We start from the raw sequence: 26,630 nt of genomic DNA on the forward strand, positions 1-26,630 counted from the left end.
CTCTGGTAGGTGGGAAGTTGCTGGTGAAATATGTTCCATTTCAAGCAACCAACAGCTGCCCTCCTCTCCCTAGTGCCCTCCATTCTGCCTCTCTGTGCAGTGTGTGTCCTGTTGTACACAGCTTATATCACTGAGCAGAAAGCCCTCAAGGTTCGCCCCTCAGTGGCCATTTGCTTCCTCAGTGCCACCTTCAGCCACATTGCCCCAGCCTGGCCACAGGGCATAGAGCACTCTGGGGAAGGGGCCGTGGGCTAACAGGTAAGAAGTTGGAGTGTAGATGGTACTTTGCTCCTGTTTTCCCGGGGTAGGACTTTAGTGCTGCAAACATGCAAGGGATCACAGGTCACTGGCTGAGGTGTGCTAGTCAGGGAGCCTGGGGAAGTTCCCAAGAGGCACCTGTGGCCAGGCTGCCTCACTCTTAGAGCACCCATTCCAGGCTAGCCCTGTCAGCACATGCTGGTGTGAAAGCCACACCAGGTAGCTACCCTTGTAAAGTTCTTCTTTCCTATGTCAAGAGCCAGAGCTATAGGACTACATTTTCTCTGATGGCTGAGGTGAGGTGGGAGCAGCACACATGGTGGAGCTCAGTGGATAGAGTGCTTACCCAATACAGATTAGGACCTGAGTTCTGCCCCTGGTACCACTACCTTTCAAGAACAGGTAAGATTGCGAGCTCATTTTGTTTGCCAGGATGGTTAAGGTTCATAGCTCCAATGATCCTTCTATCCAGCTAGTGCTTTCTTTGAGAGTGGAAGGTGAGTTCTGATTCCTAACTCCAGGATTCGAGCACACTCTACATGCATACTGACACTGTACTGTATCCACAGAAAGAAGTCAGAGCACCCAAGTGGCAGGAAGGTACATACCACAGACATGGCATACAGACCCTGCCATGATAGGCAACACAGTGCTGGCAACTGTGAGAAGTCCCAAATACACCTACAGTATCCACACATTTACATGTGCTCACACGCCTGCTGTAGTGCTGAACTGCACTTGGATGCCTCTTGTGGAATGGTGTGTCTCCACTTTGACCAAAGGCTTGCCATGTTTGTGTGCTTCAGAAGCACAGGAAGGGAGCCAGCTTTGGAGGAGGTGTTCTGGGGTCCTAAGAAGGACTGAGCTCAGCCACAGCCAGTAAAATGACCATCCTGCTGACAACTGTCTGTGCCTAGCTTACTGGCATGTTGCACATGCTCCCAGTCTCCCTGAACATTCCTCATACAACCCCTTGAATGGGGAGGGGAAGGGCACAGAGGTTGTTTTCATTTTCCAATGTCTCTGTGTGGACCACTGCTAAAGGGCTGGCTTTTCCCACAGGAGAAGCTGGCTCAAGCTTCACCCAAGTAAATCCTAGAAACTCGCCCGTTCCCCAGGAGTTTCCATAAAGAATGTTTACAAAGTGCCCAGCACTATCCTGATGTGAGGAGACAGCACACTGGCTTTTCCCTATGCACCAATCTACAGACCTCACTGTTTGCTCTTGGGTGCCACTCTTCAGAACCTTCACCAAAGCTGAGCAGGCAGGATCTCACGCTAGCCCAGTACTTATTCATGAGTCAAGTCCATAGACCACAACAAAAGGCACCCTTTTCTGTTATCTGATTTTCCTTTTCCCTTGAGTATACTTCCTGAGCCAAGAGGGAAACAATAAACAGTAGTAGGAGACTGACCCCTTCCTCAAGGGGAGAATGTAACGTGAGAACACAGCACAGGAGGGCATCCAGCAAGGCTAGGCTGGCTCTCTACAAGGTTCCCAGAAACTCCTGAGCAGTCTGTTTCCAAATCTGTCTTCCAAAAGCAGCTGTATGCTAACATCCCGTTTGAGATGCCAGAGTCTGTGTGATCTATGAATGGTAGGATGCACCACAAACCATAGTGGATAGGCAGGGCAGGTGTGTAGATCTGCCCTGAGGTGCTCTGTAGATCTTTCCAGCCCTGTGTCTGCTCTGACTCTCTGGAAGGGGCAGCCTGGTAGCCAGCTGGCTTCATATCACATGGAGTTGGGGACGGAAGGGAAGCTAGGAATGATGGCACACACTTGTAATCCCTGTACTTGGAGGCAGAAGCAGGAAGACCACTACAAGTTCAGGCCAGCATGATCTACACACTGAGGCAGTCTGCTAAGACTACACAGTGATACTGTCTCAAACATACAAAAGAGGTTGAGTGAGATGACTTGGAGGGTAAGCAGCACTGGTCATGCAAACCAAGATAGGAGGAGAGAACTGCCCCTCAAACTTGTCTTCCGACCTTGACACTCACACTATGGTGTGCACACACACCAATAATGTGTGAATTGAAAAGAATACATAAAAGACAAACAAGAACAAGACCTACATCCACACTGGGGACAATGACAAGTCACAAATTCAGGTGCTTAGTATGTGACCCTCAGAGGAGAGGGGGACAAGAATGAGAAATTTCAATGTCTTCAGAGTGTAGAACGTTGGGATTCTGATTGCGGTGAAAATACCATCCCACCAAGAAGACAGCATTGAAAATTTACAAGAAATATCCTGTGAGATGGGGCTTAGAAAGGCAGGTGGGCTGGACTGGGTCATGCCTAACATTAGAGTTCTCCAGTGTCAGGGAGCTGCCCCTTGTATGCAAATGCTGTCCCTGTTACTCCAGCCCCATTCTTTCTCATCACAGCACACCAGTCACCTTCTGTACATCAAGGGCTCCTTCAGGGATTCAGCAACAGCCTCCCAACCAGAGACTGGCACCTCCACCCTAGGGCTCCTTCCCAGAGACAGGGCTTCCCTGTCAGGTTCACTGGCATTCAGGGAGCTCAAGGGGATAAAAGAGCTCACCAGGGACAGGAAAAGAGCTGAGGTGCAACATGAGTAGTGGCCAGGCCTGTAATTCCAGTTACTTAAGAGTCAGAAGCAGAAAGGCCTTGAATTCAAGACCTGTCTTACCAGGCAGTGGTGGCGCACGCCTTTAATCCCAGCGCTTGGGAGGCAGAGGCAGGCGGATTTCTGAGTTTGAGGCCAGCCTGGTCTACAGAATGAGTTCCAGGACAGCCAGGGCTACACAGAGAAACCCTGTCTCAAAAAAAAAAAAACAAAACAAAAAAAACCTGTCTGGGCTATAGAGGGAGTTCAAGGGCAGCCTGGGAGACTGAGAGTCCATCTTGAAACAAGCAGGCAACCAAGACAAACAAACAATCTAGCCACGTCTGATGGTGAGCACCTTTAATCTTACCACCTGGGAGAGGCAGAGGCAGGCAGATCTCTGTGAGTTTGAAGCCAGTCTGTTCTACATAGCAAGTTCGAGAACAGCCAGAGGAACACAAAAGAGAGAGACCCTGTCTCAAAAAACAAAAGTAAAAAGTTAAAATTGAGCCAAGGGTGTGAGCCGGTGGCAGTGCAAGTACCAACCATGCAGCAGGCCTTGGGCTTAATCCCTAACTCCACATACATACAAACAGCACTAAGAAGTAGGTATGGTGTTACAAAACTGTAATCCCAACACTTGGAGAGTCTGGTGGGGAGGATTCAGAGTCATAGGCCATGCTGGTGTACAGAGGGAGAGCCTGTCTCTAAATAAAAGGTTCTAAGTATCAAAAGTAAGAAGAACTAAGTATTCGGAACACTCCTGCATGGTGGGAAACCGAGGACACAGGCTGGGATCTTATGAGAAAAAAGAAGTCTCTTGGCCTGCCACGTCTCAAGCTGAGTAACATGGTGATGTGGAGCCCGAGAGCTCAGTTAACAGCCCTTGTCCTATCCAGGTGTTCTTGCTTAGGGTTTCACTTTCCTGGCAGCTGTGCAAAGTGAAGGTGCCATGGCTTCTGTGGGAGCCCAGGTAAAGGAGGAGCAGCTGTTCAAGTCTCACACGTGCCAGACTCAATGTAAGCACTCTAGATATATGACTGTTTTTAAAAGAGATGTTGGTAATAGAAATAAACCTGCCAGCACTGGACGAAAGAGACCCAAGGCCTTCCAATGAATCAGCTTTGGCTGTGGGACATGGTACCTTCCAATACCACCACCACAGGCATAAAAACCACCTATGCCATTTGAACAAATAATGGAAATGACACAGAACCCAGAAGGGGCCTTTGAGCTGCTATCATAAAGGAAAACACTGTGATTCATAGGTGGAAGGGTGGCTGGCTAGCCGTACTCCTTCTGTTCAGCCCTAGCTTCTGGAGCCTCCTCTATTCCTACCCTTTCGTGAGGGCCACCACAGGAAAAACCCCTAGTGTGGTCAGGCTCCAAATGACCAGATATCATTATCAAGGACAGAGGATACTGAGGCAACCCCTCAGAGGACACTGGCCTCTTCACACTAAACAGGTCTTAAGGGTCCCTCCATTAGTCCCAGCCAGCCCTGTGTCAACAAACAATGATGTAAGGAGCTGTACACCTTTTAGAAAGATGAATACACAGCAGGGCAGTGGTGGTACATGGCTTCAATCCCAGTACTGAGGAGGCAGAAGCAGGGGGATCTGAGTTCGAGGCTAGCCTGGTCTACACAGTAAGTTCCAGGACAGCCAGGGCTACATGGAGAAAACCTGTCTCAAAAGAAAAAAAAAAATAGGGAAATAAGATAGATATATGCAGGTAACGGGAAAATACTATGTATGTTCTAACACCAAGAGCCCACCTATCAGCTTCCTACTGCTGTGTGACAAGGTACACAAGGCAAAGTAGCTTATGGCATTTGTCATCTCACAATTTCTATGGGTCAGGAACCCGATGCTCAGCTCAGTAGTTTGGCTCAAGGTCTCTCAACAGCTGCACTGCAGGTCTTGACCGGGGCTGTAGTCATGTCAAGGCTCAGATGGGAAAAGATCTGTCACCAAGCTCCTCACAAGCACTGGTAGGACTGGTTCCTCACAAGCTCTTAATTCTTAAAAGCCTGGGCCTTGCTTTGCTGGCTCTTGGTTGGAGCCCTCATTGTCATGTGGATCTCTCCAAGAAGTCACAGTGACTTCTAGTAAGAAGGGGTCACTGAGGGACTAGTAGGTCAGCCATAATCCCTGCTACTTGGGAGATGTTATCCTCAGCTAACTAAAATCACACAACTTCATGTAATATTTAAAACCAAACAATAAAAAGTGCCAAGGGTCAGGTAGAAACAGTATAAACCATGAAGTATGTGGCTTCCAGGCAGCTGTGGATCCTGGGTCTCAGAAGCTTGGAGCTGCCGATCATATCGCTGTTGCCATAACATAAGAGGTAGGCCAACACGGAAGGCCATTTTGGCTCCATTTTTGCTACAAGACCTAGATGGAAGCCAGTTCTCAGAAGGCTTCGAAGCCTGATGCGTTTTCCCCCACATTCCCTCTCTCACTAGACAAGCTGTCTTCTGTGACCACAGCAGGACCCCCCTCTCCTCTGGCCCTGCTGTCTAGTACCCTTTCCCCAAAAGCCAGTATCTTCAATCCTCAAGATGGTCTAGGTTTCTTTCCCTCATAGTGGTGTGGTGGTGCTGCTTCAGGTTGTTCATCCCTGCCTCTCTGAGGCTGAGACATCTAAGGACAGATGTGGTGTCCTGTCTGCCCCAGTGCCTTCACATAACAGATAGAACAAGAAAACAGCTGCTCATTCATGGTCAAGCTCAACACCTGCTTACCCTCCAGGAGAGCCCCTGGCACATATGTGCCATAAGCCCTCTGGCCACCTTCCAGGCCTTCTGAAAACTGATTTTGGAAACTCAGGGTAAAGATTAAGGTCTAATTCCCAAAGAAAAGTTTGCCAGAATTCATAGTGGAACCCCAGAATGAGACCCATGAGAGTTGCTTTCCTTGGGCCACAGAGCAGTGTGTGAGGCAATGAGCCAGTGTCATAAAGCCTGCTCCCACAGAAACCTGTGCACTAAGGCCAAAGCCACATCCCAACATGATCGAAGAAGTGGTGATGATCTCCCAGGGGAGGGCAGTCCACACGCTGAGCTGACTGACTGACAGCACACTATCAGGGTTAGATAGCTCTCAGCAAGCAAGGAAGGATACAGTCATTTTCTGGCAAGAAATACTGCAAAAACAATCAAAGTAGACAGATTTTTACAATATTAATCTTGACTCCATGAACCTCTAGAACAAAATGATATTTCTAGATCTCTTGGCCTTTTGTCTAGTTGCTTAGAAGCTTCAGAGCCGAAGAATTAAGTTTTTAAAACTTCCTGTGCCTACAGAGAAAACTAAAGATTCTGACAAACCCACTCTAGTGGTAACCTGGGAAGTTGCAGAACCTTTGGGGTGGAATTACATTCAGCCCCATTCTATAGGTGAGAAATTCAAGTGTGACACAGGATGGCTCGCCGTGGGGGTACAGCCAGTGACCTCCACAGCCAATATGCCCAACATGGCCAGGCCCCGCTTTTCTCAAGTGCCCTGCCATGAAGACCTGCAATGCAATGTCCAAACCACAGGAAGGAACAAACCCTTGAACCAGGTCAACAGCAGAAAACTGTCACAGAGGTCAAGGCACACAGGACAAGGGCCCATGGCACTGTGCCCCAGGACCTCGAGTCCCACCACCTATGGCTAAAGCTGCACACTCAACAGCTGCCAGACCCTCCGAGCTGACTTACCTATCTGTAACAGTATAGGTGTAACCAGTGCTGTCTCCATGGCATAACAAAATTCCCTGCCAAACATCACTGCCCCATGCATGACCCACAGGCGTGTGGGGATTCTGTCTATGGACCCCTCGCTTGTGGTCTCCTCTTGGGTCTCCGCCTCTGGGTCTCTGGGTTTCTGAGGGTCTTGCAGGGGCACAGGCAGCTCTTGTACTTGCATAGATTCCGAGTCGGCATTCTGCGGAGCCATTTTCATTACCACCAAAAATATATATATGTATATATATATATTTATTCTACCTATATAAATAATACTATCATCTCTCTCCAATGATAAATTAAGACGTCTTCTCCCTCTGTTGCAGGTGCGTTCCACGGCAAGTAACTCTTGTATTCCACTCTGTACCAACAGGCGTCTCAATCTCTCACACGAGAAGTGCAGCAACACGAAGGGTTTTTGGTTGAACTGTAAACATATGGCTTGCTGGCTCACTGTGAGTTAGAGTTAAAAATCCATAAGGGCCACTCAGTTAATACCAGTTTCATCATCATGACTGTGAAGGCGCTGTAGTTACTTCTCTTGCTACAGAGAGGTGGGGATCTGACACACACAGGCGGTCTTCTGTGACTCCCCATCGAGCGGCTAGAGGATCTGCAAGAGAACAAAGACAAACTGCAGTCAGGGGTGACCTCTCTGCCCACCACACCTGCCACTCAACCTCTGGGAGCCTGCTCTTCATCAACAACACTCAAAATAAGCTCCTGAGAATTATATCTGGTGCAGCTTTAGAAAGTGTAATCAGGCCAGGCGGTGGTGGTGCACACCTTTAATCCCAGCACTTGAGAGGCAGAGGCAGAGGCAGGTGGATTTCTGAGTTCAAGGCCAGCCTGGTCTACAGAGTGAGTTCCAGGACAGCCAAGGCTACACAGAGAAACCCTGTCTCGAAACAAACAAACAAACAAAAAAACCCAAAACCAAAACAAAAAGAGAGAAAGTGTAATCAGAAGGGAAGTGGACAGGAAAAATAATGCTCATCTCTAGCTAGCACTAACACACTGACACCTCTGTGTCAGTCAGATATTCCTGTTGCCAAGGGGCATCAGTGGTATCCTTCTTGGCCCACCAACATCATGAAAAGAGAGTACAAAGGAAATAAGGGAAACTGTGAGAACAACTGACAGGCCCACAAAAAGATTCATGAGACACTGCCTGCAAATGTGCAATAAAAGTAGAAGAAGAGGGCTGGAGAGATGGCTCTGAGAACTGTCTGCTCTTCCAGAGGACCCAGGTTCAATTCCTAGCACCTACATGACAACTCACAAGTATCTGTAACTTCAGTTCCAGAGGATCCAACACCTGCACACAGACATACATGCAGGTAAAACACCAATGAACATATATAAAAATTTTATCAGGAGCCACTTCCAACACATGCTTAAAAACAGTGGGAAAACTGATCCTAATCCCCCGATCTCGACCTCTGTCCTGTCACTTGTCAAGAAAAACCATCATGGCTTTATTCATGTCAACTTGCCAGTCTTATGTCAAACAGGGCCCTTCGTGACAGGGACATTTTCAGGACATGTGTCAAGACGTTTGTGAAGCAGAAACAGATCAGCTGGTATTGGACAGGACAACAGTGACTATTTTGCAAACAGTCCTACAAACATCAAACCCTTCAGCTCTGCTCAGTGGCCTTTGACCTACTGCTGCTCAGTCCGCAGAGACTGTGTGCCTGAAATGCAGAGCTAAGACTTGGCTCCAGAGTCACTGCAGTAACTCTGAAACCAAGTGTGATGGTGGTACTTGCAGGGTAGAAGCAAGAAGACTGGAGTTCAAGGTTGTCCTTGGTTACATAGCAAGCCTGGGCTACATAAGGCCTTGCCTCAACAAAACAAAGCAAAAGTAAAATAAGACAAAAATTAACCTCCAATATACAGGTGTGTAAATCATTCTAGGCAGCCCATTCCAGTTACAATGTAACAGGGTATCTACTGGCAGGGAACACTCCCAACACTCTCCAGCACCCAGCCATCAGCTGCAAGGCTGAGTAATGCTCTGCTAAGGGTTTCTACAAGACAGTCGAGCCTGGCCAGCTAGTTGGCTCAGAGACTACAACCTGATATCCGTGGGACCCACGTAGAAATCAGGGGTCACCTGATTTCTACTCATAGCATGAGAAATCTGAATCAACTCCAACCCAAGTATGGCCAACTTTCTTTTAGTTTTTGGGTTGGGTTTTTTGTTTGTTTGTTTGTTTTGTTTTGTTTTTCAAAACAGGGTTTCTCTGTGTAGTCCTAGCTATCCTGGAACTCTTTCTATAAACCAGACCTCAAACTCAGAGATCTGCCTGGGTCTGCCTTCCAGGTGCTGGGGTTAAAGGAGTGCTAGGTATGCATTGCCACCTCAAGGGTTGCTGGTTTTTTTTTTTTGTTTGTTTTGATTTTAACAACCCATTTAAAATGCAAAACCTGTTGACCAGTCCGGCAGAACCAGAACTCCATCTAGGCTAGATCTCACTAGGCTTTTTTCTGAGATTATGGGTGCTGACCTATGCCCTGGAGAGAGACTGGTCAACCAGCCTTAGGAATCTCACAATAGAGTAGATCTTCTCATCACTCTATCTAAACAGCTTCTGGGCTTCCAATTCCACTCGACCTGACCCTATCACTATTGTTAATGTGTTATTCCAGGCTGCACAAGACAGAGCTGGAAACCACATGCCATCCAGCCATCTGCTGGCTCTGAAGATTTGGTGCCCTCAACTAAAGTTCAGTCTCCACAGCAACACTACACTTTTCATACTGGGGATTTATAGCAGCTTACGAGAAGAGAAGGCCAAGTAAGAACAGCGAGTATCCAGCAAACCACTGCACAGTAGTGTGCAGCATCTGGTCACAGCTTGCACCAGGCTTGTGGAACTGACTACACACACCTCCGTCTTACCTGGTCAGAGCAATACATGGTGGCACAAGTATCAGGTGAGTGCAAAAAGAAACAAGACATCAAACAGGGTGGGGGAAGGAGACGGACGGACAGACAAACTCTCTACTCAAAGACTCAGAATTTGTGCAAGGTCAGGACTTGGCGTGGTGCACAGATGAGCACTCAGGTTCAGGCAGCCTCAGCACCCATTATCTCAGAGAAACCTGGCATTGAGCTGCACAATCTACCTGGAACAGTGCTGCCATCTTTAAACGGACTCAGTGTCCAGTCTAGCTCTGGGGTCAGGGAGGCCTATTATAGCTGCTTCTGCTTCCTGGGGGGGTCACACCATACAGCCCTACTATGCTTCCTGCCTCTCTCTCTGTATCAGCTCAAGCCACACCAACTTTCCCAGACTCCTCCCCATTTAGGACTGTGGGCTCTGCTCCTGCCAACACTGTTGTAGCTGCTGGGCCAGCTGTTGAGCACCCCCTTATGATGCACTAGCATCCTCACTTCCCTAACTTGGTCCTGCTGCTGTTCACACTAGAACTGGCCACACATCAGAAGCCCAGTGGGGTTCAATGAGTGATGATGTACCACCTAAGAACAGTAGCAGGAAGGACACCTCGGGCCTGCCCTGGCCACTGTCACACTCCAGAGTTCTAGGACAGCCACATCTGGTGAAAGGCAACCAGACCCCCTCATCCTAGGTCTGGCCTCTCTGGGATCCTTGTGGATAGTATATGTGTGCTGGGTTGGGTACCTGCTGCTCATGTGGTCCAGATGAACAGATAGCAGATTTGACACAGGCAAATGCCATGAGCATCTTCCAGATGGCCTGAAGGAGCAGTGAGTAAGTACAAGGCCTACTGAACATGTTTCAGTCTGTAAACTAAGTCCCAGGCACAGCCAACCCATGGCACTCACCCCACCACAAATCAACTAACCCTCTAAAAGCCAGAGCAGCTTTTCAAACTTGGATTTTTAATAAAGCCATGTTAACAGCCAGAACAAAACTGACTCAAGCTGGTGAACAGCAGCATTTCTTCACCAACACACAGGGATTGAACCAACATGGATTTACAGCTGGGCACTGTGGAAAGACAAGCTGCTCCCCATCAGAGTGCCACCTGGCATAGCCACTAGGCCCAACCTCTCTTCTTCAAAACCCTACCAAGTAAGTGCCAACTAGACCAAGGGCCCCATAGGGCCCAAGGAGGTTTCAATGTCACACTTAGGAGGAAGGGACCCCAGATGATTGAGGGATACATGTTGGTACCTGAGGAGCTAGCTACAGGGTACAGCTGAGGAAGGAGAAGAGGGATGCCATGGCCCAGGCAGGCATTCCCTAATCTTAAAGGAGGGGAAGTATTTAAGGCTGGTGTCTGAAAGCAACAAGAGTATCTCTGCCAGAGCCACTGTCAAAGGCTGAGTGCCAGGCCTCCAATCACACTAGCCTGACTGCTCCTCAATCCTGCTTTAAGCAGAAAGGCAGCCAGCCCCTCTCCCTTTCTGAGGGGCAGTTCACTCTCCAAATTACTCTTCCATGTTCATTTCCAAGAACATTGTGAGCACATGGACTTTAAAGCAGCATGATGAGCTCTGGGAAAAAGTCCCTTTGTAATCTGGGCTGGATTCCACTTGTGTTTTGGAGAACTGCTGTCCGCTATAGTCATATCTTTGGTTTTCTCTCAAGTCTTCTCTGAGGAAAGCCCTTGAGGGCTCTACAAACTTCTCCAGCTCAGTCCTAACTCCACTTGCCATGTCTCTGTGTCTTTGGTCAAAGAACATTCGAAAGCTAATAATGCTGCTTGCTCCCTCAGACTTTTTATGACCCTCTCTATATAACTGAAGTCACTGACTTTTTTTTATTTCAACTTGTTATCTAATGCTTTTGTCTGAGAATACACAAAAATAAGAGACCAAGTTCACAGTCTGCTCATCATTCCCAGACTTGAATGACACAACTTCTGCATCCCAGAGATAACTGGCTGGTTTGCTCATCCATTTCCCTAGAGACAAGGCAGTCCTGGGTTTCTTGCTAGTCTTCTCCATTGGAACTGAAGCATAGCTCTTGTTTGGGGACTTGAGTCCTTGTGCCTTTCCTGGGCACAAAGACCTTGTGGGGTAGAAATCCTTCCTTTGTGGGCTCCCCAAGCCCATCTCTGGTATTCCCCATCAAAGTCCCCAAAAAGAAAAGGAAAGAAGCTTGAAGAAGCAAGCAAGATGGAGCTATGACTCCTGACCAGAAGCCTGCTAGCACCCAGCATTCCGCCAGCACACTTCAGGGGAGAATCAAGTATCATAAAGGCAGGTTCATTGTCCATAAGGCAATGTCCGAGGAGTTATCTCCTAGTGCAGGACAGCTGTTCCTTGCAGCTGGTCTCATGCCATCACAGGAATGAACACCCCGTAGTCACATGCAAAAGCTTCCTCTGAGAGAGGCAGAGTAAAATTAAAATGCCCAGGCTAAAGGATGATGACATGCAGGAAGTAAGGGCAGAAGGACCAGCTGCATCTGCTCACAGCAAGGCAGTTCTGCATAGCTGAGAACATGAAAGGAGCAAGCATAACAACAACTATGGCTTTTTCTGGCGTCTTCTATTAAGTGACCTGTGACATACCCACGACAGCTTTTCCCCAGTACAGCAAAGAATGCTTCCCTTGGAGCCTGCTCCAGCAAGTTGCACACTTGGTGACAATTTTGTTATAGTCTGCAGATGTACTCAGACAAATGCATCGACGATTGTTCCAACCAACAACTTCCTCTATTGTCCTGTTTCTAATGTGAGTGACTGATGCCAAAACATGTGACTTCCTTCAAGCTGCAGTGAAAAAGTGGCTGCACAGCAGCTCTGATCCATACCCCAAGCTTGACTCAAAGTTCTGGGGTATGCTTTTTTTAGGTGTGTATATATATATGCATGGCAGAAGGTGTGTCTGTGTGTTCACCTATGCATGTTGCATATATACACGTGGGAGCCAATGATTGACACTGGGTTTGGGTTTCTTTCTCAATCTCTCGTCAATTTGTCTAGTTTGGCTAGAGAGCTTATGTCAGGGATCCCTGTCTCTGCCTTCCAAGATCTGAGATGACAAATGGACTACCATGATCACCTGGCAATTTGTGGATGCTGAAGTTCCAACCCTGGTAGAAGGCAAGTCCTGCACTTCTGAGCCACTTTCACAGCTCCATGGCTGGGAAGTTTTAAGGGTGGAAATGGCTACATTCATTCACCAGTACTGTCAAGGTCAAGGAGGCCCTCAGCCTAGGCACAGTGCAGGAGTGCTGGTAGGGCACATTTACAGATGTCCCCCACCCCCGCACATGTGCAAACTGTTAACTACATGTGGCCAACAGGTGCTCAGTGCTGACTAGCTTGCCGTAATACCACATTCACATGTATAAACAGGCACAAATTGAGGCACCACATCCTCAGAACACCATGAGTGCAGGAGATGCTCTTTAACTTAAAAGTGCAGTGGCTCAATGAGCCTCTTAAGTTGGAAATATCTTTAAAATATGGTGATCCTATCCACCCTGTGGAATAGCCTTCTAAGAACTGTTATCAGCTACTCCCAAGAGTAGGTAGAAGTCTGGATCTTTGAGGGACATAGAGAAAGGACCTTAATAAATTGCTACCCTGCTGTGGGGGATCAAAATTCAAAGTTCAAAGTAAGTATGGAGAGGGAGTAACCACCTGCCTTTTTTCATATCAGCATAAATCCAGCAAGTTGCTGGGGCAATCTGACAGCGATCACAGTGTAGCATTAGACAGTAACGGAACCACAAACAGCCCTGAATGATGTTCACTGACATGATATTCACAGCCTCCTAGTCCCTACCAGCACTTCTCTCCAGATGATCAGAAACAACACAAACCAGCAAAACTGGACCAATGGCAGCAGACAGCAAAGAATACCAATGTATGGACCAAAAATTGAAAAGGTCAATTGAACCCAGCTAGTCTAAAGTGTCCATGGTAAAAAATGAAATACAGCACACAGCAAGCCTGTTTTTTACTGGATAGCGCGTAAGCAATGAGTTGATGCTATATTAAGAGAATGAGAGGATAAGCCAGAGACTAGGAGTAAGGATTTGCAAAGAACACAGCTGGCAAAAGACGGCTATCCAAAACACACACTAAGAAAACAGCCTGATTAGAGACAGGCTGAGGGCCAGGCATGGTTGCAAAAGCCTGGAGCCCTAACATGTGGGCTAAAAAAGCAGGGAGGGTCAGAGAGTAGTTCAGGATTGGCCTAGGCTGGGTTTTGAGTTCAAAGCCTACATGAAGTTCAAAGGCTACATGAAACTCTGTCTCTAAAAATTAGAAACAACCCCCCTCCCCCAAATTAGTCAAGGATCCTAAAAGAGAGGTCAAGAAGACACAGATGTAACACATAGTAAGTTATGAAAAAAGGTGTTTCCCTTCGTGTGTCAGGCCTCTACATACCTGCCAAAATTGCCCAAATCCAAACACCAATTATTAGTGAGGATATGGTACAGTCTTGTTCAGTCACTGCTGGTAGTATACAAAGGGTGCAGATATACCACTATGGGACCCAGTTTGAACTAAACATATCACCGTGTAATCCAGAATTCAGTGACATGTTGCACACTCTTGACCCCACAAGTCCTGCACATAAACGCTAACACATAACTCTGGTTGTTATCTGGAAGCAATCAAGATATCTTCCAGTAGGAGAATTAATGAACTGTGGAGGAAGTCAAATATGGCACACATGCCTATAATCCCAGCACTCAGCAGACCAAGACGAGGATTATGACAAACTGGAGGCCAGCCCAGTCTACATAGTGAGTTCTGGGCTAGCCAGAGTTGCACATCAAGACATAGAGAACTGTTAAATGCAAATTGTTATGTGGCAGGAAATGAGCCTGAGAAAGGAAACGACCATGACTTTAAGGCCTTCTAGATAAGAAGGTGGAGAGTAAAGAGCTTAGCCTGTCTTTCCACCTACGCAGCAGGCTGAGGCAGGAGGACTGCATGTGCAAGGCTTGCTTAGGCTACAGAGTAAATGGGACACCAGCCCAGGCAGCTTACCAGGACCCTGCCTCAAAACTACTGAGTAGTAGTTGGGAGGCTGAGAAAAAGGATAAGGGGTTCAAGGCTAGCTTCAGGTATATGAGAACCTGTCTTAAAACAACAGTAAAAAGTAAATAAGTAAAAAGAGCTAAAGACTTGGCAGATGGTAAAGTGTGTACTGGACACCCCAGGTCTGAATGCTTAGACATTGAAATCCCTCCCTCTTGGCACGGGGGATGGTGAACTTGTAATTCCAGTATTTGGGAAGCTGAGGCAGGAGAACTGCTACAAGTTTAAGGCCAGACTGAGGTCCAGGGCCTCCCATTTAGTAAGGAGAAGAAAACAATCACAGAACCAAAGACCCAATTCTCTCTCACTAGACAAGCAGCAAAAACCAGCGTGTGTCAATACTAGTGACTCATCAAGATGATTTAAAATTTTACTTTTTTTTAAGAAACTGGCACACTGCAATGAAAGTAAACTTGAAGACAAACACACACTAGAATTCTTGAAGCCCTCACACCCTCCACTCAAACTGCTTATGTAGACAAGGAAGGGTATCTGCACCTGGAATCCCAGCCCTGGAAGGGTGCTACAGGAGATACCATTGTTACAGCTTCAGAGAGCCAGAACAGCAGAGTGCCAGTGTCAAGGTATGCAGAAGTGGTATGGGGACAGCCACCATCCAGAACCTCTCCAGTCTGTCCAGTCAGGATGTCTCAGGTACAACTAATAAGATTCTTCCTCTAGTCTGGTGCCCACCACCCAATAACACCCCCCCCAACAGAATCCTTCAGTTTCTCTCAGCCTGTTTGTCAGTAGCTGAGCTGCTCCTGCATTCCTGTATCATCAATTAGTGGGCATACATCTAGGATGTACTGCAAGTCTCCAGCAGCTGTCAGAGAACATGACTGTCATAGGACTCAATGACCTAAACTAAAGTGAAGCTGTTTCAGCTCCAGTGGCAAAGCCCAGAGGAACCCTGGAAGGCCCCAGCCAACACTGACTGGTGTCCCCTAAGACATCATACAAGGAAACCCACTGGCTCCTAAGCCACAAATGGATACTGCAAGCCTCCAAGCCTATTTGAAGACCACTAATGCAACTCACAGGTGCCTGTGTTTACATGGCTGGCACACCATTTCTGGAAGCAAGTTTTCCATCTGCAAAGGAAAACATCAGAATTGCCAAGAGAGCTGCAACAGACTACTGGGAATTCCCAGGGCCTTTGGGGCATGGAGTGCGTACAGCACAGCTTGGTCCAGATATCTAAGATCGGAGTCTTAGGGGAACAGCCTGCTGCTGGACCACCAGCACTAGTCCCTGAATGCAGGGCGGCTGGGGTCAACTGATGGGGTAAAGAGCAAGCATGAGCTTAAAGAAGAGCTAGGCGGAGGCCCCTTTCCATGCGCCTGTCCTGTCCTGTTCCTCAAGCAGCAAGCCAGGGAACCAACTCAACAAGAGTCCACAGTTTACCAACATAGCACACAAGAGCCATAAACACACACACAGACACAGAGACATACATAGACACACTGACACACAACAGATACCCTACACAGGGAAACTTCGGCTGCAAGAACTACTGGCCTCTTAAACTTTAACTTCTCATGGGTCTGCCTGGCCTTTAAATCATACAAAGACAGGGATGGTGATCATGAGGGTTGCTAGTACTAACAAGACAACCCCACAATATACACTGAGGTCAAAATCTTGAGTGGAGTTACACACTTAAGATATGTGCTGTGTCCATAAGATTAATAAGGACCAAGAGTTTGGGCTCTGCTGGACTCCGATTTTCAGTTCACTTAGAATCCTGTAAGAACTACCACCTCACGGGGTGGTGGTGGCGCACGCCTTTAATCCTAGCACTTGGGAGGCAGAGGTAGGCAGATTTCTGAGTTTGAGGCCAGCCTGGTCTACAGAGTAAGTTTCGGGACAGCCAGGACTACACAGAGAAACCCTGTCTCAAAAAAAAAAAAAAAAAAAAAAAAAAAAAAAAAAAAAAAAAAAAAAAAAAGCACTACCACCTCTGCCCTTGTAATACCTGAACCACCTGAGAAGGTTCTGCCTGAGCCATGACGTTCCTCTCTCTCAGTGTCAGAACCCGAGTAATCCCTGAGAATACTATGTCCATTATACTGTTCCCTGCTTCTGCCTCTCCCCGTCTAGACTGGCTTCCAAAAGCCCTTCAAAAAGCCCCTGTGGCTCTCCAGCTTTCTGCTTTAAGCTATCTACACAAGGTCCACTCCAGCTCACATATCTGCTGAGGTCTCTGCCAACTGCTTTCAATGCTCAGAAACCCCTTCTCAGTTGGGCTACCCAAAGCACCTGGACAAGGATAGCTGCCAGAGCTGCCTGCCAATCTAGACACAAACAAGGAAATGCCACTGAATCCGAGTCAAACAGGCAAATCCCAGTGGTGATTAACACAACACTAAATATGTACTATTACTACTGACAGGGCTTCATTGTGTAGCCCTGGCTGGCCTAGAACCTATGTTATAAGACCAGGCAGGCTGCCTGAGCGCTGAGATCATAGGCATACAGCACCATGCACACACTGAAAACACTTTAATATGGAATCAAATCAAAGTATCCATTGCGTTACTTTTCACAATGTGAAGGGCATACTGCACACAGCAGTGCACACCAACAACATGGGAGACTGAGGCAGAAGGATCACTTGAGCCCAGTCTGAGGTCAGCCTGGATAACACTGTCAACCAAAAACAACAACAAAGGGGCTTATCCTGCCATTAGCACTAGAGACACTGGGCAAGAGAACAGCCATGAGTTGCAGGCTAATCTGGACTATATATAAGATTCTGTCTCAAACAAAGGATTAGAGGGGAGACATGGAGATTTTAAATGAAAACCGTTCTTACACTGTTTTGTTCTGAGGCCCAGCTGGCCCACACTGGGTTCTCTAGCATTACTCTCCTGAGAGGGGTGGGGGACATTTGTTGGCTTTTTTTTTTTTTTTTTTTGAAGCAGGATCTCACGGGGCCCAGGGTGGCCTCAAACTCTCTAAGTAAGGGTGACCTTGAACTCTTCATCTTCCTGCTTTCACCTCCCTGAGTGCTGGGATTAGAGATGAAAACACTTTGTAAATAAGACTCCCTCTACATTTTCTACTAAAACCCAAATAAATGTCAAGGGGACCGAGCTGGTGACCAGCACTTTGAAGGCTCATAACAAAAGCCCACTTGAGTGCAAAATCACAGTGAAAATAAGACAAATAGCCCCCAAAGAAAGGGTTCTCTGCAGGTTTGGCTTCCTTACCTGGGCCTGTATGTTTCTTCGGTCTGCACTATCAGCTGAACAGGAAGGATCTTAATTAACTGGCAACTCGAGGTTTCTCCTCCCTTTTTTCTAAAGGTTTCCAGCACTGGCAGATTTGCTGGTTCAGGCCACTAGAGTCAGAATGAAGCTCTGGCTGCCATGGAAACTGCAGCAAGCTTCTAAACTAAGAAGCTCCTGGAATCCAGGCTGGCTTTAATATAAAACCCACAAGAGTGGCCTGAGACAAGTTCCAAGATAAGCGCAGATCAGACCCTCTCAGTGCTGCATCCAATGCAAGCCAGATGCTGACTGACTGTGATTCTGTTACTGACCATGCCCTCCAGGGGTCAGGGCAGGGAAGCGAGTAGAAGGAGCTACATGGGATGAAAATTTAAATAAAAACCTGTCATTTACATACACAGACCTCAGACCTCAAAGACAGGATTGCAGGTGAGTAAGACCCTTTTAACAGTGGTACATGTAAAGTCTAAACAGAGCCTTCCAGATCTCAAATGTGTGCTGAGGCAAAAGGGGATGTGAGGCTCAACTCTAAGTGGTGGGAGTTTCCTGAAATGACAGTCCACGTGATCAGATACATGCTGACATTTTAAAAGAGGGGAGGCACGCAGTAGTAACTAGTCCCTCAGCCTGCAGGGAGGCATCCCAAGCCCCCTGCTGTACCACTGTCTTCCATGCGTTTGAATTTCACCTATGCCACCCAGGGCTGTAGCTTCTGTGCTGTGCCATAGAGCAAAGGGGCGGGACTGCACAGACCTCTCAGCAAGTTCAGCTAACTCTTACTGGATTATTAGGCTAAGGACCTTCCTTGTTGACTGAGTGAGTGGTAGACACACTATAGAACCAGGACAAGGGGACTCAGCCCTGAAATGGGCATGAGAGGACTCAGAAAGCACACAGTTTAAATTTCTAGAATTTTCTTTCTAATATTTTCAGACCTTGGTTGATGGCAGATGGCAGACACCAATAAGTGAGGCTGGGAATGAGAGAATAGGAAAGGATTACTGCTGTGTTTGGTAAGATGTTAAAGCTCATTTTCAAAAAGTCCAGGTTTGAATGGATAAAGAAAGCTTACTTGTGGCTGTAGCGTGGGGTTGCAGCTTCTCCCCCTCCCAACCCTCCTTAAGGTCAAACAAGCCAATAGCAAGATCAGCACCAGTGTCGCAGCAACTCCTCACCTGGAACCACAGGCCTGTGAGTCACTGAGAGGCACTGTTTACCGGCACAGCTCTGTGTTCAGCCTCCAAAGGAGGCTGGGAAGGTGACCTCTGAGGAAACAGCACCTGAGGACTCCTGCTTCGTCCTGGCAAGCCAGATTTCACACAGACCCCCATGCTACGCACTGAGAGGGGAGGGGACCTGGTCAGTCACTTCCTCTTCATTTTCTCCTCCCTGGTCCACTCAGAACAGCTGGAACTTCAGGACAACTGGCACAGCAGGAAAGGGCCATGTCCCCTCAATACATACACCCCAAACCTCCACCTCTACAAAGAGGGTGGCCTGTTTTCTGTGCAGGGGAAATGCTGTTTGGCACCCTTTTGGCTCTGGAGAAAGACTGGTATACCAGGCCCCCCAGCATTTTCTTCACACTGGGGACTGTGGCTTGCTTGCTGTTCCTTGAACTAACTACTGCTACTCTGGAGCCCCTGTTGGCTGTTGAGATGGCAAACTTGGGCAGAATACAGCCACATTACAGTGCAAGGTACTATCACTCAGTATCCATTGTACCCAAAGGATCAAAGCCACTGGGGTTTTACACTAAGAAGCCTCCAGTGTTCACAGACATTAGCTACAATACTCATCCACACACAAAATCGTGTTGTATATTGTTGTCTTCTGAGAGGAAATACCCAATGCTAGATGTAAAAGGTACACCCCTTTCTAGGCATTAAGCCTCTAATATATGAACACATATCAAAAGCATTATTTGAGGCTGGGTTGTAGCTCAGTTGATAGAGCTTGCCAACATGCACAAGGTGTCTCACTGAATCTCTGGCAACACACACACACAGTGCTGCTTCTGTGGGTCATAGCCAGGTTCTTTATGATGCTCTAGAACTAACTTCAGCTAAACTAAATTATTTTTGAAGACAGACTGTCTGCTTGGCTACTCAAACATTCTCCAAGGTTCAGATACATAACAAGGTGACTCTCTTCCTAGGCTAGAGAAGAAATGAGACAAGAACCCTAAGCCTGCTTCTCATCAGTACTGCATAAGTCTATATGGCTCAAGAAGCTCTCTACACAGGCCAGGTATGGAGGGCATATGACAATTTATGAAGGAGAGCCAAGAGGATCCAAGTCTGAGGGCCACTTGGACCTCATAACAAGACTCTAAGAGGGGGAAGCAGCTTTACTCCCACAGTGCTCCCCAGGGCCAAGCAAAAGGCCTAATTTGGTTTTATAACTGAAGACATAAACAGGTCTCCTTTCCACTCAGTTACTTGTGGGTGCCAAAGGCCTAGACTCATACAGCACCAGGTTCTGGTCTGGGAGCCAGCCGGATAATGCTGCTGTCTTGAGTAAGACTGGAACACAGGGGCTGGAGAGATGGCTCAGCCGGTAAGAGCACTGAATTCTCTTCTGAAGGTCCTGAGTTCAAATCCCAGCAACCACATGGTGGCTCACAACCATCTGTAATGAGATCTGGTGCTCTCTTCTGGGGAGTCTGAAAACAGCTACAGTATACTTACATATAATAAATAAATAAATCTTTAAAAAAAAAAAAAAAAAGACTGAAACACAGCCACTTGCAATCCAGCTGTGTTCAGGGGCTAACTCCGAATGGTCAGGCACAGGCCAGAGGTCACTGTAGCCTTCCACAAAATAGCATGCCACACCTGGCATGCAGGGCTGAGCATGCAGATCCAGATATGCACAAAACATTTCAGCCATTCTGGAAGACTAGCAGCCATCTCTAAGACTGTTGTAGAATCCTTAATGTCAGATGCTTTGTGTAGATTCCAGTCAAATAAAAACTGGAGCCAGCATACTGGAACATCCATGCAATCAGCACTTAGAAACGAGAATTAGAACACAGCTAGAGTGATGGAGTTGCAGACAAAACCCATTGCAAAGATGCTTAAGGAATGCTTGCGCCTTACAAGCACATCTTGCTACTCTGCTCTGGATATGAAGCTGAAACATGAACCTTTATTGCTGAGAGAAGTAGGCAGGCCACACTGCACTGGGCACAGTGGTTCCTCATTCTTGTGTGCACAATATATATCTATATATGTGTACATCCTGTAAATGCCTAGTACAGGGTCACATGTGAGTCTACTATAGGTACAAATCACTAGATTCTATAGTAGACCATGCCAGAATAAATACATGTAAAGTGATCTGCATTTTGCCTCCAATATAAACAAATGGAAATTCATTTGAAAGTCTGTGTTTAGATTGCAAACTTCTGTGCAATCGGCCAGTTCTACAGTGTCCTTTTGACTCAGTGCTGCCATCCTGGACAGCTGGGTAGAGTCCCAACATCTAGACAGTATGGTCAGGTTAGTAAGAAAGCAGTCCCCTAGTGCACTCCATAGAATTCAAGCCAACAGGAGTTTTATATCCAGCCTCATGCCCAAGGGGATAGACAGTGGCCAGCTGTGTATGCTGCCTCAAGTTACAGAAAGACAGCTCAGAGTGTTGGCCACAGGCCAGGGCAAGGGAAAAGGGCAAGAGGCTTGCAAGAAAACAGAATCAGCTGACCAAAGAGGAAGTCCTAGGGTCTTAACAAGGTCTTTATGAGCTCGAGACCCACTCAGCAATGTCAGGAGAGTCCACTGACAGAGCTTAGCCCAGAACATGTCACATCAAGAACTGAGAGACTGAGATGTGGGGGAGGGGGCTCTAGCCTCACCTCTGTCCTTAGCTCCCTGGCCTCTGGGCCTTACCACTGACTTCCTTACCCCAGCTCTCAGCTCCCCATGCACTATCACTGGCAGCCCCCTCCGTGCTCTTGCGGATAGAACCCATCTCTCTCTCTCTCATACCACACCAGCCCAGACACTGGGACAGGAGTCACCCCCACCCCCTCACTCATCTTCCTACTCTGAGTGCCTAGAGAAAGCAGAAGCTGGTAAAGGTGGAAGTCATGGATACCAAGCCCCTGGCTCCCTCCTGCCCTTCCAGGAGGTATTTTATGGCCTCACACCCACCCATCTGGAAAGTCAAGGGCATTGCCATGTGAGGGGCATGCACTAAAGGGAAGCCAGCTGTGGCCAGCTTTCCTACAGAATAAAGGAGTTAAAAACCAACCCCCATCCTTCAGATCTGTGGTCACCTGCACCACACACGGAGGGAGGAAGGTCCTCCCAGGTTTTAAAGTGACAATTCATATAAAGTTGGGGGCTCCTAGTATAAAAGTCTGCATTTCTGAAAAGTCTGCCAATCATAAAAGAACATGCTTAGATGGCTCAGTGATTAAGAATACTGGCTGTTCTTCCAGAGGTCCTAAGTTCAATCCCCAGTACCTACATAGCAGCTTGCAACTGTCTGTAACTCCACTTCCAGGGACCAAACAACCTTACACAGACATACACGCAGGCAAAATACCAATGCATATAAAATAAAAATAAGTCAAAAGCACCCAGTGTTCCTGGTCTAAATCCAGGTCTGAACCCTGAGCATACAGGCAGAGCCTGTCACAACAGACAACATCCACAGGAAAAAGGAGCCTTTACAAGAAAGAACAAAACAATTCCATCTGTTAACAACTGTTTAATCAAAAGTCAAGTTATGCACAACTGCCTCAGTTTAAGGCAGTAACCCCACTTCAACAATTAATAAAGTCTGTGTAAATGCTCCCCATGCCAGCATTAAAAAAAAATTTGGGGGGGGGCAGGATAAATATTAGCTTGGGACCTGCCTACACAAGAAGTGAAAGCTGACAAAGAAGCAATTTTACCAAAAAAGAAAAAGAAAAAAAAAAGGAAAAAGAAAAAAGAGGAAGTGGAAGAAGAGGAGGGAGAGGAAGGAGAAGAGGGAGAGGAGAAAGAGGAGGAAGAGGAAGAGGAAGAGGAGGAAAAGGAGGAAGAGGAGGAGGAGGAAGAGGAGGAGGAGGAGGAGGAGGAGGAGGAGGAGGAGGCTGCAATAGTTGCAGGGCTTTGGGTGCCTGGGTTGGCTCTACCTATGACCTCTCTGTTCCTGGTCCAGGCTCTGTTAATCCTCAGCACCCTGCAGCTGGCAGGTCCGGGGCTCACCACCATCAAGTGCAGTGTAGCAGTCTCCTGGCCAAGCTCAGTATTCAATGATAGAACAGAGAATGGAAAGTGAGTTTATTAAAGGGAGACGCTTAAGATACTTTGGAGGATAAAAGAGAACAGTGGGGTCTTGAGTCTAACTTCAGCTTAGTTTCTTTTCTTTTTTCTTTCTTTCCTTCTTTACTTTCTTTCTTTCTTTCTTTCTTTCTTTCTTTTCTTTTTTTTTTTTTGGTTTTTGGGAGAGGGTTTTTCTGTGTATGTCTGGCCATTCTGGAACTCACTCTGTAGACCAGGCTGGCCTGAAACTCAAAGATCCACCTGCCTCAGCCCCCTAGCGCTGGGATTAAAGGCGTGTGCACCCCTACCTACCATCCAACTCACCTGACTGAGCTATTAATAAAGGGCTACGTTTCTGATTTGTAAATACAAAACTGTAGATACTAGTTTCTGATGGAAGCTAAGTTTACAAAACCCCACTTCTGCCCATTGTGTACAGACCTTTCCTGGGTCCTGCTGCTGTTCACAACCCTGCCACCCAGTTCCTGCTCACTCCAGATTCCTTCCAGGTGGCCAGCAGCAGAGCAGGCCTTGCTGCCAAAGCAGCAGTCAGGCGTGGAAGACAGGTCAGCAGGAGGGCAAACCAGGAGGTGTGAGACACTGAACTCTTGGGCCTTTGTTAGCTATCCTAGGAGACACCGAGGCCTTCAGCTGCTCAGCTCTCTGTCACTGAGAACAGAACTGCGGGGACGGCTGGCAGCACACCAGACAATGGTATGACATCTTCCACAGGAATTCTAGGACAGATCATACAACTTGAGCATGTGTGGATTCTACTAAAAGATTCAACAGGTCAGAGCTAGGATGCTTTCACACAGACCTTACCAGTACAAACCCACTTCAACGAGGGCCCAAAGGATGATTTGTCAACTGCCTTTAAAGGGCACACTCAGCACCATGCTGACCTCCGACCACAACATTCTCACAAACAAACTGCAGGAAAGTCAGAACGAAGAATACCAAGGCCTGCCCCATGGCATAGGGCCCAGGCAGAACCCGGGAGAGGCAGGCGAGAACTGTAGGGCAAGGACAGGCCTGTCCTTCTCCTTGAGGCACACTTCAATTTTCTATGGATGGAAAGTTAGCCACAGCTGGCAAGGCTGCCTGGTGTCTATAAAAGTGTTCCTCCCAGGAGATGGCTGGAAACAGACACTCTAAGATACTTTCATTCTTTTCCTTATTTGCCGTTCTGAAAAATAAGCTGTTCTTCCTACTCCGAAATGGAATAGGGTCAAAATCTTCCACAGTCAACAGCAACCCAAAGAAAAGAGCACCAGATCCAAGATATTTCCAGTTTGGCAAGTGGCCCAAGGTAACTCTATGCTGTTTACTTGGTACGAGTAGAATTCGCCTGGGGATAAAAACCTAATCCCTTACTCAGTCGGCCTGTGTCCCTTAGTCCTGCAGACAGTGGCTGAGGCACTTTTCATCTCCTCTTCATCCCAATGTTCCTCTGTCTCTGTGGTGCCCACCACCTAGAAATGTCTACTCCAGGCCCACTGTAGTGTTCCCAGAGTCTGCATGTTCCCAGAGCTGGCCAAAGCCACCCAACTAAGTGATCTATCAATCTGTGCAGAGGGAAAGCTAGCAAAGGCCTGTGCAGAATGACCATCTGCTCAAGATCCATCTGCTCCAAAGGGATGGCCATTTCAGGACAGGGCCCTCCTGGGCCTCCCTCCTTTCAAGGATGCTCCAGTAACTCTTCCCTCCTTTGCTATGGGGCTATCACTGTGAACTCTCCACACTAGCAGGGAAGGGAATCATGCATGGAAACAAGAAAGGTCATTTCAAGGAGCCATACATAGATTAGGTGCCTCAAAGCAGGGATGAGCCTAGGCCCTACCCCAAAGCCAGAGCCTATCCCATATGTGCAGAGATCTGCAGGGTACTTCTAGGTATACAGCCAGCAGAGTAGTCTTGTGTGCCCTGCATCCCACTGAGGCATAACCCAGTGCCTCCGTTATATATTGCTTCTCTAGGACACGCACCTATTATAAGCAGTGCTCAGGAGTATGGGCCAACAAAAGACACAAGGAAAATGCAGCATATACAGCAAGGGAATCCTAAGGCAGGGAACACAGCAAAACAGGCTGGGGAGAAGGAACATTCTCTGCAGCTGCCCCAAGGGTTTGTTCTCCTCAGCCAGGACATTTAAAGCATTAAATTTCAGTCTTTTCTCACAGAAAACCCTCAAAAGGCCAAATGACAAGCTTCAGCAATAGTTCACAGTGCACCTCCACATTCCCAGGGCCAAGGAGCGGGCTCCCATCCCATGGTTTCTATTCCAGACACTGGCTCCAGGAGTTGGGACAGATCATCAGCAAGGGCAGGGGTAAAGAGATCCACTGGATCTCTGTAGCCTAATACACAGTTGGCTTGTGTCCACTATACACTGGGGAAGTCTAAATCAATTTCAAACTAAGGATCTAGTTGTGGACACTACCTAGAGTAACAAGGCATGAGGGGAGATTCCTAACTCCAGCAAGAGCGAGCCCACTGTGCCGCCACTGTGCCAGATGCCCACATTTATGCTACCACCTCCGGCCTCTAGGAAGCAGGTCAGAATTCAAGCTTCTCTTCTTCCTAAATTCTGGTGGAACTGATGACAAGGGAACAATAAATGAGTTGAGTGTTCTGAAAGCTATGACCCTAGCATCAGAGGCCAGCATCCTGCACAGGACCTCTAATGGAGCTTCAACCCTGTCCTTACACACTTGGTCTGAGACGTGGTCTCAAGTGTAATCATTAAAAGCAGATCAAGGCAGGAAGTGGTCATTATACAAGCCTGCAAACACATGCAGACCCTTAAAAAAATTCGGGGAGAGGGCAGGGAGGGAATGGCAGCACACGCCCATAGTTCCAGCACTTGGAAGATCACATAGGTTCTAGAACAATGTGAGCTATAATGAGTTCCAGGACCACACAGGTTAGAGAGAGATCCGGTCTAAAAACCCAACATAGGCCTGGAGAGATGGCTCAGCAGTTAGGAACACTTGCAGAGTACTCAGGTTTGTTCTTAGCACCCACATCAGGCAATGCACAAGCACTTGTAAATCCATTTAAGGGGCTCTGATGCCTCTCCTGGCCTCCACAGACACACAACTCAAATGTACACTGCCACACTTAGACATTTACATATACACATAGTTAAAGTTTAACTAGGTCACCCCACAGTGGTGGCACCTGCCTTTTAATCCCACCACTCAGAAGGCAGCGGCAGGCAGATCTGAGTTCCAGAACAGCCAGGGCTACACAGAGAAAGCTTGTTTTGAAAAATCCAAATTAGAAAATAAATTAATCTAGGGGCTGGAGAGTTGGCTCTGTGGTTAAGAGCACTTGTTGTTCTTGCAGAGGACCCAGATCCGATTCCCAGCATCCATGTTAGAGGCTCACCATCTCCTTGGGCACCAGACATACATGTGGTGCACAGGTGTGTACACACAGACAAAATACTCATACACATAAAAAATAATAAAAGTAAATATTAAAAAGTTAGCTGGGCGGTGGTGGCGCACGCCTTTAATCCCAGCACTTGGGAGGCAGAGGCAGGCGGATTTCT

General features: G+C 47.5%; 1 protein-coding gene across 1 annotated transcript in view; it reads right to left on the bottom strand.

Moving 5' to 3' along the window:
• The window catches only part of Slc45a4 (solute carrier family 45 member 4), a 66,085-nt gene that overhangs the window by 19,560 nt on the left and 19,895 nt on the right, over positions 1 to 26,630 (bottom strand). Inside the window, exon 2 of the mRNA XM_031345768.1 lies at positions 6,550 to 7,189. Coding sequence (XP_031201628.1) covers positions 6,550 to 6,793 — 244 coding nt within the window. The 5' untranslated portion in view covers positions 6,794 to 7,189. The remainder of the gene's footprint in view (positions 1 to 6,549; positions 7,190 to 26,630) is intronic.

This window comes from Mastomys coucha, unplaced genomic scaffold (genome assembly GCF_008632895.1).
Source record: "Mastomys coucha isolate ucsf_1 unplaced genomic scaffold, UCSF_Mcou_1 pScaffold11, whole genome shotgun sequence".
NCBI classification, from domain to species: Eukaryota; Metazoa; Chordata; class Mammalia; order Rodentia; family Muridae; genus Mastomys; species Mastomys coucha.